This window comes from Epinephelus fuscoguttatus, linkage group LG19, assembly GCF_011397635.1.
Source record: "Epinephelus fuscoguttatus linkage group LG19, E.fuscoguttatus.final_Chr_v1".
In the NCBI taxonomy this organism is placed as follows: Eukaryota; Metazoa; Chordata; class Actinopteri; order Perciformes; family Serranidae; genus Epinephelus; species Epinephelus fuscoguttatus.
The window spans coordinates 38,123,216-38,140,944 of record NC_064770.1 but is presented as its reverse complement, the minus strand read 5'-3'; the positions used below and the strand labels follow the sequence as shown (position 1 = coordinate 38,140,944).

The 17,729-nt window shown below is 42.1% G+C and overlaps 1 protein-coding gene across 3 annotated transcripts; it reads left to right on the top strand.

Annotated features, from left to right (window-relative positions):
- The first annotated feature begins 65 nt into the window (after positions 1-65).
- LOC125879299 (phosphoribosyl pyrophosphate synthase-associated protein 2) lies at positions 66-17,432 on the top strand. 3 transcript variants are annotated; one of them, XM_049561129.1, is made up of 12 exons: positions 74-181; positions 1,373-1,437; positions 2,903-3,063; positions 7,048-7,100; positions 10,442-10,508; positions 10,637-10,809; positions 12,393-12,508; positions 13,483-13,538; positions 13,810-13,958; positions 14,049-14,119; positions 14,296-14,442; positions 14,530-17,432. In XM_049561129.1, the coding sequence occupies exons 3-12, from the start codon at positions 2,981-2,983 to the stop codon at positions 14,686-14,688; spliced, it is 1,074 nt and encodes a 357-aa protein (XP_049417086.1). In that variant the 5' UTR covers positions 74-181; positions 1,373-1,437; positions 2,903-2,980; the 3' UTR covers positions 14,689-17,432. The 3 variants fall into 3 exon arrangements, with proteins under 3 accessions (XP_049417085.1, XP_049417086.1, XP_049417084.1); XM_049561127.1 differs by having other exon boundaries at positions 13,810-14,119; XM_049561128.1 differs by lacking the exon at positions 1,373-1,437 and having other exon boundaries at positions 66-181; positions 13,810-14,119.
- The last annotated feature ends 297 nt before the right edge of the window (positions 17,433-17,729 follow it).

Below are 17,729 nucleotides of genomic sequence, written 5' to 3'. Positions count from 1 at the left end.
AACGCATCTTGCACCCGCCCCTTTCCCATTTCCTGGCCTGTGATTGGTCGAGCTGTCCGTCCGTCAGAGCAGAATCTCAGAGGCAGTCAGACTGAAGGGAACAGGTTGAAGGGAGCAGGAGAGGCTCGTTTATTCAAATACTGTTGGTTGCAGATTGTAACCGGATCTAACACGCAAACTGGTGAGCAGAAATATTATTGTTCTTTGTTTTAATACTCGTTATTCTGTTTTTTGCCCGCTACAGTCACAGACTTGATTTCTGATGCATGAAAAATAAATTTTCGCATTCAGGAGCTTTGCCAGGGCGAGATTATTCCTGCGAGCTATCGCGTTAGTACAGTGAGATACCGTTAGCTACCTCAGGATGCTACAGACAAACACGTCATATTAGCTCATTTTAACTTATTGTGTAGCTGCGTTTTATTTAGTAGTTACTTCAGCTCTAGTTTAATCACACGGTTTGACTCATTAACACATTCAGTCTCGAATAACTCACGAAAAACGGTGAAATCCCGTGTTGTCCTGCTAGCTTAGCACCGTGAAGCTAACGTCGTGACAGTGTTGATTGCTGGGATGAAGGATTTCAAGCCTCACGTTAAGATTACGAGTTAGCTCAGCAAACGGCACTAAAACTTAAAATTGAAACGCAGAGATGAACATTTAATATAATATAATTTAATATAGAAATCTCCCCTTCCTGTTGGTGTGGCTCGCACATATTCTGGTTGCACATGGTTACATATGGCATCTGTGTGCAGCCTTTTGTTTGCTTTGTGTTATTGTTCCATTAAATAAAAACCCTGAAGTGTTCAAGCTGAGGCACTAAAAGCCTTTTCCTCCACACTACAGACTTTATATGTCCTCAAACACACAGACAGGCTTATACCAGTAAAACAAACCGTATATTAACATCAAAAGTATCTTAAAATTAAAGAACACAGTCAAAACTTTAGCACTAAAATAAGTAATAAATCTAAGAATTGGTGAAGAGAAGTAGCTTGTATAAAGTTAAGTTTAGAAAGGAAAGATAGAACAATGTAAAGGGGACTGTTGAAGGTGGAAGGATGAAGCAATTGGTATTCACAGTGACAGGTTTAGGGGATTTAGTGGCTTCTGGCAGCGAGGATTACAGATTGCAACCAGCTGAAACTTCTCCCAGTTTAAATTCCTTCACTGTTTACTGGGAGCCGACTTATCCACAAAGGTCTCCTCCTCTTCAAAACAAATAAACCAGGTGATTTAAACTGGTAAAACCACTGAGTATACCAGTCTTATGTTACAAATGAGTGTTTCTCAGACACTGTTTGGCATGTCGTAGGCAGGCAACAAGCTCAGCACCTGCTAATGTGTGCTCACCTTATTTCTGATCCAGATGTTCAGGAGACTTTTACCAGGAGCTGAATTATCCACAGAGGTCTCTTGCTCTCCAAAACAAAGGTGATTAAAACCAGCACTGAATGAAGCAGTTTCACGTTACAAATCAGTTTTTCTCCAACACTGTTTGGGACATATCCCTGCACCTGCTATTGTGTGCTCACCTATTTATTTTCTCTGATAACTTACTGTATGCTCACCTTATATCTGGTCCAGATGTTCAGGATGTTTTTACCAGGAGCGGAATTAACAGCAGAGGTCTCTTCCTCTCCAAAGCAAAACAGGCCAGGTGATTTAAACTGGTAATAACACTGAATATAGCAGTTGCACATTAAATAAAAAAAGGGGGTGCCCTCTAGCTCATCTAGTAGAGCAGGTGCCCCCTGTACAAAGGCTGTGTCCTTGCCACAGCAGCTGCAGGTTCGATTCCAGTCAAGTTTGGAAATTAGCACCAGCTGCCAACCAAATGATGGTTTTCTAGACAGTGTTTTTCTGACTCGTCATGAAGGAGCTGCAGTCTACAGTAGCCAGTGCGAAAACGTGAATGTACCTGTCTTGAGGCAGTGTTTGGTTTGTCCGTTCTGGGCTACTGTAGAAACATAGTGGTGCAACATGGCGATCTCTGTGGAAGAGGACCCGCTCCCTATGTAGATATGAACAGCTCATTGTGTCACAGCTACAGAGATGCCTCAGCCTAGAAATCATATACCAGACGTAAGGGAGCATGCTTGTTTTGAACAGATCACATCATCATCATCATCATCATCATCATTTCACTTTTTTTTCAGTAAAATATGAAATGCAATAATGACCATGCCTTCTAAAATCACAACTCATATCACAGTATCTGTCAAAATAAACACAGAATGACTTTTGGGGCACATCTCGCAGTCCTAAAAACAACTAACTGATCAGAATTGACAGATTAATCAACTGATAACATTTGTTAGTTGCAGACCTGTAGAAAAATATAACATTCCCCTGACTATTGATTTAAGATTTATGCTTGATTGACAGTGAAGAGATGCAGCTGAAACAGTGTGTTGCAAGACACGTCTGTCATTTAGTCTAAAAGGAGAAGTCCTCCTTGCAGTTTGCAGGAAGTAAATAAAAAACCGAGTTGCATGTGACGTGAGACACGTTGCCACCATTTGTGCTCATTTGTAACTTCAGCACAAGATTTGTGCCGAGGGCTTCTTATGGCTAAACATCAGTCTGAATGCAGCTGCCTTCCACCCACACACAGGCACACAGGTGTAGCTACTGTCAGTCAGGGTTGGTTGGCTGCAGTATTTTTATACCCGTCAGCTGTCGTGGTTGTGTGCCACGAGGAAACAGAGTTATTTAAGTATTAATCCTGCTTTTATCTGACGAAGCTGCTTTATGAAAAAGAGATTGTGTTGCGTGGCTCTCTGCAAGTCCTCAGGGACAAAGTGAAACATGTTTCCTGTTCCTCCTCCTCTTGAGTTTACGAGAGTTGACGCATTGATATTAAAGGAAGTAATCGCCCCCTGCCTCCTCTCTGCAGGAAGGGCTCAGCGCAGCGTGGGTGCCCAGGGATCCACTGCCTGAGTGCGGGGAGAGCAGCGGCCGAGACCCCAGAGACATGAACCACACCAAGGGAGGCCTGGTCATCTTCACCGCCAACTCACACCCCGCCAGCCGCGAGCTAGGCAAGAGGATTTCAGAGTGAGTACGGGCGGCCCGGGTGACATATGACACACAGAGACAAACTCTGCAGGTGAAAGTGGTTATTTTAGAGTAAATAACTCATGTGGGTCCTTCAGGAACAGGTTTGTCACCTTCCTTCTCTCGGTGAAACAGCCTCTGCAGGAGCGTGTTGTTGTTTGTTTGAGACGTGCTCTTCAAGTTTGGTTGTGCCATGTTTTCTGTCTGAATCGCTGGGTCTGCCTCTGTCAACACATGTTCAGTGTTTACAATATGGCCGACTAGAGCCAGCACTCAAAGCTGCAGCTAAGCAAAATATAGGCACTTTGGAATATAAGTTAAAGTGATAATGCTCCAGATTTAGCTAGTGCTAATATTTCTTTGTTTTACCTTTTATCCAAAAATGAACACAATATACTAAATTAGTTCTTCATATCTGACTATGGCAGCCTAGATCTGCTAAGAAAGGGGAATTTTGACTTTCTTTTCTTAGTTTGCGAGGAATCTGCAAAGTGCAATAAATGATCTTGTTGACTGACAATAAAACCAGATATTTTTGTCCTTGAGGCGAAATTATTTGTAAAAAATCACTGCAAGTTGTATGTTTAAAAGGTGCGGACACACCAAACCGACATCAAAGAACTAGCGGCGACGAAAGCCAACTGTTGCGTCGTCTACGTTGCCTCACGTCGCCCTGTGTCAGTTGCATTTGAACACACTACACGGACTACATCCGACGGCCAAGTAGCACGTACGTTCTGCGCCTGCGTGAGAGAGAGCGGAGTGAGAGAGTGGTACATCCTGTCAGCCGAGGGGTTTCCTATCTGTGCAGCCGAGCACCGCAGCACCTCCACGGACTATTACATCCAGACGGTCCCGGTGTTTCCTCCGCAGGCTCCACTTCACTCAGCTGCCCGATAAACCCGCTGCTTCTTCCCACTTTAACCTGAATAACAAACCAGGGCTCGGTGCTCCGGTTGGATCCAAACGGAGAGCCGGGTCTAGCTCAGAGACTAGCGGAGGCTAACTGGCTGTGCTTCCCTCCGGTCATGCTGCGGCTAACGCTCCGCTAGCTGCTCCCAGCTAGCGGAGCGAGCCGGGGCTAGCTGGGAAGCTAGTGGTGGTTACAGGGGCGAGGAAATAAAACCTGAACAGCCAATGAGAGTGATCTCTCTCACTGACAAGCTCCGCCGCCGATTCAACATGCTCAATCGGCCGAAAAGCCGCTGACGCTGAAGTGTCGACGGCTCGGTCGGGTTGGTGTGTCAGAGCCTTAAGAGATGTCGTGGTCATTATGACTTCTGCTCTTTGTGCATCTGAAACATTCTGTGCATCCCAGTACCCATATTATCATACTGTCATGTATGCTAGAAAAATATTTAGCATGTCGTAATTAGTGCTGTCAAAATAACGCGTTAATTTTGATTAATTAATCACAGAAAAAAAATCATCTGTTAAAAAAATAAATGCTGATTAATTGCTGCATTTTCCGTGGTGCCCTTTGACCCGGTGCATCACTGAAGGCCACAGTGACGAGACAACACTGCTCGGCCCCGTGACTGATTTACATTTAAAGAACGCCCAGATGGAGCTGTTGGTAGGAGCAGCGTTTTCTGCAGGTTGTGCAGGAAGGAATTTTCATACCATCGGAGAACTCCTAGCGCTAGCAGCCAGCTGCGTCAAGCCAAACTCCAACAGGCGTTCAGACTGAGTCAGTCTACCTGTGACTGACTCACTAACTCCCTTACAGAATGGACTGCAGACCAGTTTGGGTGTTACAGGACAGCGGGACAACTGTGTCCAAAATCCAGCAGCTTTACAACGACACATCTGAGAACAATTATTTGGGTTTCCTGGCATCTGCTGAACGCTCACATTTAACCCTGCAGATGACTGACTCCCCCGTCAGAAGATGACTTAAAGACCAAAGTTAAAGAACAAAGAATAAAAAGTAGAAACATAAATAAATACAAAATAAAGGAGTTAATAGTAATGATAAAAATAAATAAATAATACCATAACAAAATAGCTTAATATTACAAACTTGTCACTTAGTACTCCACGCAGTACTTAAAAATAGCGTAATTATAAAAAAAAAAAAAACAAGCTAGCGGAATATTATTAGATTAATTTTAGGTGATTTACAAAATGACATCTCTTATAAAAGTTATCAGACGAACCTCTTAAAGTGTATATTTGTTTTCTAACTGTAAAAAAATACATCAAACCCTGGAGTCAAGAAGAGACAGAGGATTTAAACTCCTCAAAAGGAGAAGAGAAACACCTCTGAGCTATAAAGCTAAACTAATGTAAATTTGACTCTGAGGTGAAAAAATATTTACACCATAGAGCTGTGAGATATTGTCTTTAACAGTCACACAGCCTGCACGTTTAATAAAAGTCCCTGCAGCTAACAGTACGAATTCAATGGAAACTCAGGACCTAGCTGATCACCTGTGGCCTCCTTAAAATAAGTAGTCACATGATGAGATACATCAACACATTTCATTGTGTCGTGCGTAAACAAAATATTCATGAACTCAAACTGTACTTGAAATGCACACCAGTGCTCCTGCTCGCCACAAGGACACAGAGTCAGTGTTTAGAGAACAAACAGAGGAGTCGGTCGGACTCGTCAGACACTTAACACTGTGTGTGTGTGTGAGATGAAATCAAACAGCATGTTAACAGTTAACAGGGAGAACTGTTGAGACTGCACAGTGAGGTCAGCTGGTCTCCTGAGGAGTAACATAACAACATATAAATGTCTATACTTAGGCCTCCGTCAGACAGAGGGAGGTCTGCAGGCTGAGGCGTCTTTGTTGTTTTAATGTTGCTAAGCAGCCACTGAATCACCTGCCCTTAGTTTAACCCTTTGAACTGTGCAATAGAAACAGTCTGCTGCCCACAGTAGTGTTTTTGCTGAGTGTGATGTCATGTCTTGAGTACGGGCCTGTGTCCACATCAAGTCTTTCATCAGCAGAAAAGTGGTGGCGGGGGGCTGGGGAGTGCTCCATCCCAGGGCTTCCTAAAATCCGACACTAGAAATTGGCTAAGCAGCTAACACGATGCTACATTAACAAAGTGTTGGCGACACAGCCACAAACAAGCTTACAAAGCGAACGGTGATAAAAGCACAGCACTAACCAGGGGGGCTGAGTATCGCCATTGATTTCCTGAATCAATTTGACATCGATTCACAGGTCACGATTCTATTCGATATCCATTTAGATTCAGTGTGGGATATTTCAGTTGCAATACCAATTTTTGCTAGTATATGGATTAAAACTGAATATTTAGTTAAGTTTAAAAAAGAATAAAGAACACAGACATCAATTAACTCCTTTACTATCGGCGAGATTAACCGGGTTAAAGCGTCACACATCCATGGGAAAAAGTGTATATTAAAAGATAGATCTCGGACTTTATGAATCGATACCGGGTCATTCAAATAAAGATTGTTTTGGATCGGATGAATCGATTATTTTAACCCAGCCCTACTCACTAGGAACAACTAGCATCCGCTGGTTGATCTGCTCCCGAAAAATGAGCTTTTCATCACTGGTGCCTTTCTGAAAAGTTCAGAGGTTTTCAACTTAAAGTGCTCAGAGCGGCTGCACAAAACAAGCAGAGCGCTCTGAGAAAAGACGCTGAGCGTGGCGCTTCATCTGATTTGACAATGAGAAAAAAAACACCAATGACGTCAGCTCTGAGTTTAAGTTTGTCCTGCTGAAGGTGTACTCCTGCAAAACCCGCGAGACACGTGGAACGGAAAAATGCTAAGTGCTCAGCTGTGCGCGAAAAACATTTCACTGCCACAACACGCTGTGTGATTATGTGTATTTCTTTCTTTATTTTCTTAAATACATGTTCTCTTGTTATTGAGGAAATAACCTGTTGCTTTTTCTTAGTGCTCCTTTTCTGCACAAATGTAAACATACAAACATCATCTGAGTTTGCAAAGCTAAATTGAACTCCCTCTGTCTGTCTTTGTCTCTCTCTCAGGCGGTTAGGGGTGGAGCTTGGCAAGGTGCAGGTGTACCAGGAAGCTAACAGAGGTAAGATGGCGTGTGATGGAGAAAGACTTCCTGTGCATGTGTAGATATTTACCTAATCTGCCCCCTGATAGTCGACCATACGTTAGTCAACCAGAAAGATCATTAGTCTGCAAGATTTAGTTGGTCGCTTCGTCGCAGAAACCTGTGTATGACTGTATGATGCACGACAGGCTGTGAGACTGATGTTGGTGGAGAACAGCACACAGATAAATGATTGCAGTGCCGTCTTACTGTGTGTCAGCAGCTTAACTGTTAAACTGTGTGAAAGTGTGTTTATGTAATTGGAGCAGAGGCTGTGTGTGTAAAGCAGCAAGTTCTTTGAATTTGAGTTACATAACACAACATGTAATATTATCTGCTGTTCTAACACTGCAGCCTTTACCAGACTGACTGCAGACCAAGGCCCTGATCACACAGAAAGAGTTTTGTAGCTTGCAAAAGGCAAGATGCACCAAGCGGTCTTTTTTTCCGTTTTTAAATGAATGCCACTAGTAAAAAAACATTTCCTGCGCCATATTTATTGTTTTGAAGCAACCACCCTGTCACCTCCTTACACTAACCTTCCCATATGTTTATTTCATAGTGTGTAGCTGCTGCCATGTTGAGGCAGAGGGTACTGTCTGTAGCTGTGGTTGAGGGTGAGAGGCTGTCAGCAGATAAACAGAGATCTGTGTGGGTACATGAGACCCTAAAAAAGAGGCTGGATCATGGGGAGTACCACCAGTTGGTCCAGGAGCTTCTCCTCCATCATGGACGTTTACAGGCAGATTTTAGGATGACTCAGGGGCAGTTTGACAAACCTGCTGTCCATCATCAGGCCGTATAGCTCTGGGTATCCAGCAACCACTACCACCAGTTTCTCCTCCATTGTTCACCCACTGTAGACTTGTTGCAGTGACCACCACAGAAGCCCCGCCTCTCAAATCATCCCATTGGACAGTGGGGGAAAAGTGGAGATGACATGGGGTGCTTTTTTGCTCTAAGTTGAAGGGTTTTTTTTTTCAACTCGAGGAGTTCAGAGTGCTCTGGCGAAAACGCCGAATGCAACGCAGAAACAGCGAGCAAAAAGCTTCATTCTCATTTAAAACAATTCCAAAAAGCTGCTTCCAGCTGCTGAAACACTTTGTGTGTGATCAGGGCCTGGCTGGTTTAATGTTTGTACAGTCGTCGTATTCCTCTGTGTAGTTTGGACTTATTTATGAACCTCATGTTAGTTTTGTTAAAGAACAGCAGAGGTCGTGTGAACACTCATCAGCATTTTACAGAGTATTACATAAGCTTACTTCTTCTGTGTGTTTGAGCCATAAAACATTTGGACTTTGGACATTTGGACTTTGTTAAGACAAAGTCCAAATGTTTTATGGCTCATTATGTAATTTTTTTTCCACACAAAAGCAAATAATTGATTTCAATGGCCTAATCGAGCTGAATAACCATCGCTAACAACAACCTAACTGCTGTCGGCTGTATTGTTTGTCATTTCCAGAAAAATAACATATAAAATGTGCGTTTACAGTTTAAAATATACAAACTTAGAAAAATTGCAAGTTCTTGCAAATAAAACAATGTGCGCAAGTGGATTACATGTAAAGTCAATATAAAGACGTGATTAGACACAAATTCCCACCAGGTGGTGCGATGGACACGACACAAGTAGCTCAATTTCCCATCGCACACTTATTTACGAGAGTTGAAAAATCTGATCTTCAGTGACAGATTTGTGCATCAGTAGCCAATCAGCATTGAGATCCTCCTGGGACGTATGACGCCAAGGACGTCAGCGGAAGTTGATCACGTCAGTCTGTGGCTACCCTGAGCTTTATGACGCCACGTCCTTCTTTTATAGAAACAAGAATATGAAGGAGCTCAGACTGAAAAATGGTGGTTGCAGGAAGCTCCTCCTCTCTCATGGAAATTTGTGTCTTCTGGGAACTTGTGTACTCGTGATTTCACTCGTGTATGACACAAGTTAAAGCCTTTGCTCACTGATTCTGATGCGTTTTGTGGTTTTATTTGGTGCAAAATTAGCAACACATGACAAAATGAAAAGACACATTTCCTCCTTTGCCTCTCTCCACTGGAGTTACCTATCTGACTGTCATCACCCCCTTCCTGTCTTTCATTTGGCACCACAGCTGCATGAAGAGGCAGAGCTGTCCTCCACATCCTGTGTGCAGTCCACATCCTCCTCCTCTTCATCATCATCATCCACCTGAATATCACTATCTGACCTGTTGGACGTAGCTGTCTGAGTTATGAAATGATTCTGTGCGCCCTGTTCCTCACAGCTGCCACATCTCCTTCACTGATTCTTGGTCAAACGTGTCTAAAGACTCTGACAGATGTGAAAAACCCGTTACTAAAATTTAACGATGAAAGTTTCAGGCTCAGTGTGCAAACGTGATCGACACAACGTGAGGTCGTGTTTACTTTTAGACGTACGACAATTTCAGATGAGAAAAACAGTGTGCAAAGGCCTCCAGTCGTGTGTGTAAAGTGAGCCAACGCAATTATTCTAGTCTTAAACTTGCATGAGTAACACAACACGAAAATTCACATCGCATTCATTGTGAACACATTAGGCTCATTTCTGTACCATCTGATTTACAGTCAAACTTGCTCCAGCAGCCCTAGGTGGTCATTATGAAGTGTTTGCCAGCAGATCCTCAGGAACACTTTCCAAACAGTCTCTGCCTGCACCTGCTGCTTTATCACACAGTGCTGCTGCAAGTAAGGCAAAACAAAGAGCAAATATTTAGCGTGGTAGATTACATGTCTGAAGCTATTGTCAAGTACAGCAAGATGGTTTGGTGAGAAATTTAAAATGGGTCTGAAGGTAGAAAGTCTGTCTGTTTGGATCATAGTCAGAATGTCCTGTACAATATTCACCGGCCTGTGTCAGCATTACACTGAAACACTGAAGCAGCAGTCGAGGTCGTCAGATGAATTTTCCACATCATGAATATTCAGTTTCTTGCTCCCAAACTGCTGCTTGCATCAACTCTCAGCTGTGACTCAGTTTCCTCTGTTTCTGCTGGACACTCGGCTGCCGAGGAAGCATTTTGTTTTCTAATCTCTATTCCGAGGGAAGCACATTTTTGGAATGCTTGTATCTACAATTTCACACAGTGGAGCGGAGAGGGAGGGAGGGGTGTGTGTGTGTGTGTGTGTGTGTGCGCGGCACAGAGGGCTCAGATAGCCCTCTAATGAAGCTGACAGGCCCTGCAGGCTTTGTTATGAGGTAGGAGTGGTGTGTGTGTGCGTGAGCGTCTGATTGTGTGTTTATGTGCGCGTGCTTTCTTGCTGCTTCATCTGTTCTCACGTCCTCTTTGTTTCCATAGAAACACGGGTACAGATCCAGGAGTCGGTGCGAGGCAAAGATGTCTTTGTGATCCAGACAGTGTCCAAGTAAGAACGACGACACACACAATTGAACATCTCGACACAGTTTGTCCCCTGAAACATCTCACTCAAATCACGCTCGCTTCCTCCTCCTCTTCCTCCTCCTCTTTCTCTCCGTCCCTTGGCTGCATCAGGGATGTGAACACCACCATAATGGAGATGCTGATCCTGGTGTATGCGTGCAGGACGTCCTGTGCCAGAAGCATCACGGGTGTCCTCCCTTACTTCCCCTACAGCAAGCAGTGTAAGATGAGGAAGAGAGGCTCCATCGTCTCCAAGCTGATCGCCTCCATGATGTGTAAAGCTGGTGAGAGACAGAAACACAAAACATATGATATGACCTAAAAGTAATATCGCAATATGTTAAGTCTGTGATACACAATATACATCTCAATAGTTTTGAAATCTCCTCTAAAAATACTACTTTAAATACTAAACCACTAAAGTACTGCTACAATTAAGTTAAATAAGGAACTGTTAAAGTTAAAATAATACTGTTAAAATAAATTTAAATAAAGCAAAGTTAAATAAATTTTTTAAAAGTACTGTAAAAGTTTAATAAAGCACTCTTGTAATAAAGTTGAATAAAATACTGTTTTAATAAATTTTAATAAAATACTTCTATAATAAATTTATTAAAAAATAAAATGTTTTAATTTAAAATTTAAATAAAATACTGGTAAATAAAGTTAAATAAAATACAGTTATAACAAATTTACATAAAGGACTGTTTTATGAAAAAGTTAGATAAATACTTTTATAATAAATTTAAATAAAATACTTTTATAATAAATTTAATAAAGAATAATAAAATGTTTTAATTTAAAATTTAAATACTGGTAAATAAAGTTAAATAAAATACAGTTATAACAAATTACAAAAGTACTGTTTTATGAAAAAGTTAGATAAATACTGTTAAAATAAATTAAAGTATTGTGACAGTTTGAGTTAAATAAAGTCCAGCTAAATAGTTTTTTAAAAACTACAGTTTCAGTTTAAATAATAATAATAATTTAATAATTAATTAAATTGTTTAATTATTTACTTAATTGAATAATGATAATTAATTAGATTATTTAACTTTTTATTTAATTAGATAATAATTTAAATAATACATTTACACTAAGTACTTTTATAATATCGAATAAAATACTGTTATAATTTAAATAAAGTACTGTTAAGATAAAGTTTTTAAAACCTATTGTTACAATAAAGTACTGTAATATTAAAGTTAGATAAATAATAAAGTTAAAGTACTGTTCTAATAAAGTTAAATAAAATATTGACATAATGAATTAAATCAGAACCAGTGGTGCTTTTATTCTGAAGCACTTGGCTCGTCTCAGCAGGAAGTGTTGATGTATTCGTTGGGAACTTGAAACCTCCGGTCACCAGTTAGCTGTTAGCAGTTAGCGGCAAGTTTAACTGTCACAGCGGTGCTGTTAAACATGAGGATTTATTCACTGTGAGCTGGAAACAAATTAACAGCTCTCCACTTCATACATTAATAATGTTTGTAAGTCACACTGGTGCTCCATGGTCACAAAATGATCAGGGTCTGGAGCCCTGCAGAAACTAGAACTATGCGCCTCGCTTGCTCACACACTGTGGTGAAAAAACAATGACGTGACAATTTATACTTGGTGTTCACAGTACAGTGATTTATACATCCATGTGGAACAAGCTGCGACACATCGAGTATTACTGATACATCATCCACTGCTATTTGCTGCATCACAAATAAAACATTTTATTTATATGAAGTGAGACAGCATGTTGACAAGGCTAATCTAAAAGTGTGTGTGTGTGTGTGTGTGTGTGTGTGTGTGTGTGTGTGTGTGTGTTTCTACTGCGAGCACTAACACCATCACACTGACTGTGTCCCTGCAGGTCTCACCCACCTGATCACCATGGACCTCCATCAGAAAGAGATTCAAGGCTTCTTCAACATCCCAGTGGACAATCTGAGAGCCTCGCCCTTCCTGCTGCAGTACATACAGGAAGAGGTAGAAACACACACACACACACACACACACACACACACAGAACATGAATTTAATTTTAAAGGACAGCTAAATTAGTTTTCTTACCTTTTTAATGGGGATCTATGTAGAGTTCAGAGCATGCACGAATTGTCTGGATACACATCTTAACATCAGCAAACAGTGCTAAACAATGGCAACAGTGCTGACAGAGCTAGCTAAGGGCTAATTTATGCTCAGTGTTAGAGACAGATGGAACCTTCTGTCCGTAGTCGGCGTTCATTTCGTCCTTATTGGTGCACAGATTTTGAAATCTTACAGATATGGACGAAACGGAGCGGTACCGCTGGGAAATCATGGAGGCAGTGTAGCATAGTTCAAGTGGGAGATGACCGTAGGCGATGACAACAAAATTTAAATAATAGTGGAACACAACAAGGTGAAACTGGTTGTTTCTCCTCCATTACAGCCTGATGATAGACAGCAGGTTGTCAAACTGCCCCTGAGTCATCCTAAAATCTGCCTGTAAAGGTCCATGATGGAGGAGAAGCTCCTGGACCAACTGGTGGTACTCCCCATGATCCAGCCTCTTTTTTAGGGTCTCATGTACCCACACAGATCTCTGTTTATCTGCTGACAGCCTCTCACCCTCAACCAGAGCTACAGACAGCACCCTCTGCCTCAACATGGCAGCAGCTACACACTGATTACTGTGAGGATAGATAAAATGAATGAATGAAGGTTAGTGTAAAGGGGTGATGGGGTGGTTGCCTGGCAACAATGACAAGATGCAACAAGCGTTTTTTTGCTTGTAGAGTTCAACTACTACATAAATAGGCAGTGTGGTGCACCTTGTGTTTTGCAACCTGCACAACACTCTGTGTGATCGGGGCCTTAGTCAGAATCCTCACCAGCTGATGATCCACGTAAAAGACAGAAAATAATCTGTTTGCAAATCTGACATTTAATTTGTGTCTTTATCTTTAATGTACCTGCAGATCCCTGACTATAGAAATGCTGTGATTGTGGCCAAATCTCCAGCCTCTGCCAAAAGGTACAGTCACCTCTCCTCACTCGCTGAAATCAGCTGTTTTGTGCGTCTCGCCGCCCTCGCCTTCTCTGAGGAAGTTAAGGTTCAACTTTACATCTCTAGCAGCACTGCTGTCTTTTTTTAAACTACCACTGGGTGGAGCCAAATGAGAACTGTTCATATGTTTACACAGTGATGATATGTCCTGTATATTTATTGTGTTTGTACTTGCTGTGATGAAGGAGCACAGTCAGTCATTACCTGAGTGTTCCTCTCTGTCTGTGTGCTCCTGCAGGGCTCAGTCGTTCGCCGAGCGGCTGCGTCTGGGTATCGCAGTGATCCACGGTGAAGCTCAGGACGCGGAGTCGGACCAGGTTGACGGGCGACACTCCCCACCCACCGTCAAGACCACCGGAGCCATCCACCCCAGCATGGAGATACCATGTAAGGCACACAGCAACGATAAATCCTGTGAACACAATCTAACAGAATACAGTAATTATGACTGTTTCCTGTGTGTCCTTTTGTTTCCAGTGTTGATCCCTAAAGAGAAGCCTCCCATTACTGTGGTTGGAGATGTAGGAGGACGCATCGCCATCATAGTGGTGAGACGACACTTTATTGTAGCTTTTAACTGAGGCTGGGCAGCATGGAGAAAATCAGATATCACCATGTCTAAACAGTGGAGGCGTGGTGTCACTAGAGGGAGCTGTGTTACCATTCACAGACTGAATGCTGAAAGTTGATCAGCGTGTTTGAGACAGGTCTGTTTGTCCCACAGGATGACATCATCGATGACGTCGACAGTTTTGTGGCAGCAGCGGAGACGCTAAAGGAGAGAGGGGCCTACAAGATCTATGTCATGGCAACGCACGGCATCCTCTCCTCGGACGCCCCCAGGTTCATCGAAGAGTCGGCCATTGACGAGGTGAGTGTGCTCTGAGGTTTTCTGGTGCGTACTCACTTTGCTCTGCGTGACCTCACACGTCTCTCGTGTCTGGCGTTCGTCCTCCAGGTGGTGGTGACCAACACGATTCCCCATGAGCTCCAGAAGCTCCAGTGTCCAAAGATCAAGACGGTGGACATCAGCATGATCCTGTCGGAGGCCATCCGCCGCATCCACAACGGAGAGTCCATGTCCTACCTGTTCCGCAACATCGGAGTGGACGACTGAACGACCTGACACACACACACACACACACACACACACACACACACACACACACATACATACATACATACATACATACATACATACATACATACATACATACATACATACATACATACATACATACATACATACACACACACACACACACACACACACACATACATACATACACACACACACACACATACCATTTGCCTTTTCAGATCGCTCCAGAAACATAGAGGTGAATGTCAGACACTGCACACACAGATATATCCATTTCCTGCGTGTATCATAACATACAAATTTAACAGCTAACACTTTCCTTTGCTTAAAGGGACAGTTTGGACTTTTTGAAGTGGCGTTGTATGAAGCTCTTATCTATAGTCAGTGTATTACCTACAGTAGATGTCAGTCGTCACGCTTCCAGTTTGGAGAAGCAGGCAGGAGCACTGACATGGAAGCTTCGAAATGTGCTGCTGTGGACAGGGCAGCAGCAAAACGTATTTCAGCCACCTAAAAACAATCATTACCAGCGTACACTATATTTAGGACATTTTCACTGCTTTATCTTGCTGTCAGACAGCGATTTCCAACAAGGAAGCCTTTAAGCTCTCGTCAAAGCAACCAGACTCTAGAGGAAAACAGTAATGTTACCTCACAGATCACAGGAGCTGCTGGTCTACCACTGCCTTCATCAGTTCGTTAGTGTTTTAGGTTTGCAACTAAAAAACATTATCGATTAATCTACAGATTATTTTCATGATTAATTGTTTAGTCTATTGAAAAAAAAAAAAAATACGAAATCTGGTCTGTACAATTTCTAAAAGCCCAAACTGACGCCTTCAGTTTGCTTCCTTTGTTCAACCTGCAGTCCAAAACCTAAACACTCTTCATTAACTTTTAAAGTCAGTAGAACTTATTGACCTTGAACGAACGTGAGCTATCATTAACGTCTAAGAAAAGCAGCAAACTCTCATATCTTGGAAGCTGGAACCAGCAAGTTTTGCTTGAAAAATTACCGAAATGATTATTCAGTTGCCAGAATAGTTCGCAATTAATTTTCCTTCAATGTGGATTTGGTGTTTTAAGTGTGACTTCGGTGAATCCAAACAAGCTAACTGATGGAGGCAGTGGTAGACCAGCAGCTCCTGTGTTCTGGGAGGTAAAATCACTGTTTTTGTCAATGGAGTCTGGCTTTGAAGAGAGCAGGGATAACAGCCTTAGTTCCCCGTCAATAATTGCTGTGTGATGGGAAGATAAAGCGGTGGAAATATTCTAAACATAGCGTACGCTTAAACTGAGGTGAGGTGGCTGAAACATATTTTGTGGCTGTCACTCAATAACACATGCTAACTGATTGAGGCAGCGTTAGACCAACAGCTCCTGTGTTCAACATGCTTAAATGAGTGTTTTTCTAAATGGAGTCTGGTGGCTTTGACGAGAGCATCGATGGGAAACTGCAGCTGTTAACTGCTTTAGTGTTGGAAAGGGCCGTTTGATGCCAAGTTAAGCAGTGAAAATATCCTCGGTAGATATTTTTAGGTGGCTAAAGTAACATTTTTCTGCTGCAATTTGCTTCTCCAAACTGTGGGCGCACTGACTGACATCTACTGTAGGTAACACACTGACTATGACCTCACACAGCCCTGCTTCCAAGATCCAAACTATCCCTTTACCATAGAAGATGACTGAATACAAACACACACACACACACACACACATACACACACATATATGACTGAACACACTGATCTGTGTCCTTCACGGACATGAATAGACTACTGCCTGTTTCTCTGAAAGCTGCCCTCTCATCAGACACCTCAGTTTTTCTACTCCTCTCTTTTCTGAGTACCTTCGTTAGTCACCTCTCCATCTTGTCACATTTCTTTCCACAGAAACCATCGATGTTGCGTCTGCGATCGTTAGAACATACGGTAGCATCGAATGTCTCTCGCGGTACGTTTAGTTTCAGAAAGAGTGCCAGTGCCTTCTGCAGGACACAACACACAGGCCTTCACCGCTCCGATACACGACTGTGTCTCAGCTAACACGACTAACTCATAACGGCCCCTGTAATTAACCCAGGATGATGCAGGTTCCCGACTAATTAACTTAGAATCAGAGCGCATGTTTAACCCTCTGTCTGAGTTTTGTTATTTTACGTGTTGGCTGAATGTGTTGCTAACATAGTTTAGAGTCCAACCAACTCGCTGTGTGTGTGTGTGTGTGTGTGTTCGTTCGCTATAGCACTTAGATGCTGATCTGGTGTCAAATCTACTCATTGCTAAAACACAACTGGAATTAACAGAAAACATTTCTCAGTCTGGTTAATTGGACGTAACAAACATTTTGTTAAGTTTGCATTCATGACTCATCCATGTTACATAGCGTGCCATCATTTCAGTGCTCATATATTTTTATGTTTGTTCATGCCACAGACGATCCAGATTTTTGTTTTGATACAAGTTCTGCAGTTTGACTCTCTGGTTAGAGGTGGGAGGTTGTTGATAATCACATGTACAAATGGATAAATGAACGTTATGACGAGACTGATGAGGTTTGATTAAAACACACACGTTACCTGAGTTTCACAGATTGAGGTTTCAAACTGCAGCTAAAGACGAAAAAGTAAAATCGAAACGTTTTCTGACGAGCAAAACTTGACTGAAGCAGGTCTTTGTCACTTTACCAGATGTGTTCCAAAAATGTTTTGTATTTATTTTCAGCACTTAATATGAATAAATATGACCTATGAAAGTAAAGGTGCCTCGTTCTGTTATTTTATAACTGGGTGTGCTTTTTCTTACGATTATGCTAACACATGCTAATATTTAAAGGAATACTTCACCTACAAAACAACCATTTGTAAATCAGTCAGTCATGTTGCGTTACCTTCAGCGTAAGAAGAAAATTTTATTTTTCTTGCATGCTTCCACGGAAAATTGCGAACAAATCGATTTATTGATTGGGGACCATGTTTAACAGCAGCAAAATGATATCAAAACAATCTGTTTTAGGGCTGTGAAAATGTCGCGCTTATTTTGATCAATTAATCACAG

Bases quoted from the DNA above. Each gene is read 5' to 3' on its own strand.
- LOC125879299 (XM_049561128.1), top strand. From the start codon at position 2,981: ATGAACCACACCAAGGGAGGCCTGGTCATCTTCACCGCCAACTCACAC. The intron at 10,509-10,636 runs GTAAGAACGACG...TGGCTGCATCAG, and splicing joins GTGATCCAGACAGTGTCCAA to GGATGTGAACACCACCATAA. The intron at 14,443-14,529 runs GTGAGTGTGCTC...TTCGTCCTCCAG, and splicing joins AAGAGTCGGCCATTGACGAG to GTGGTGGTGACCAACACGAT.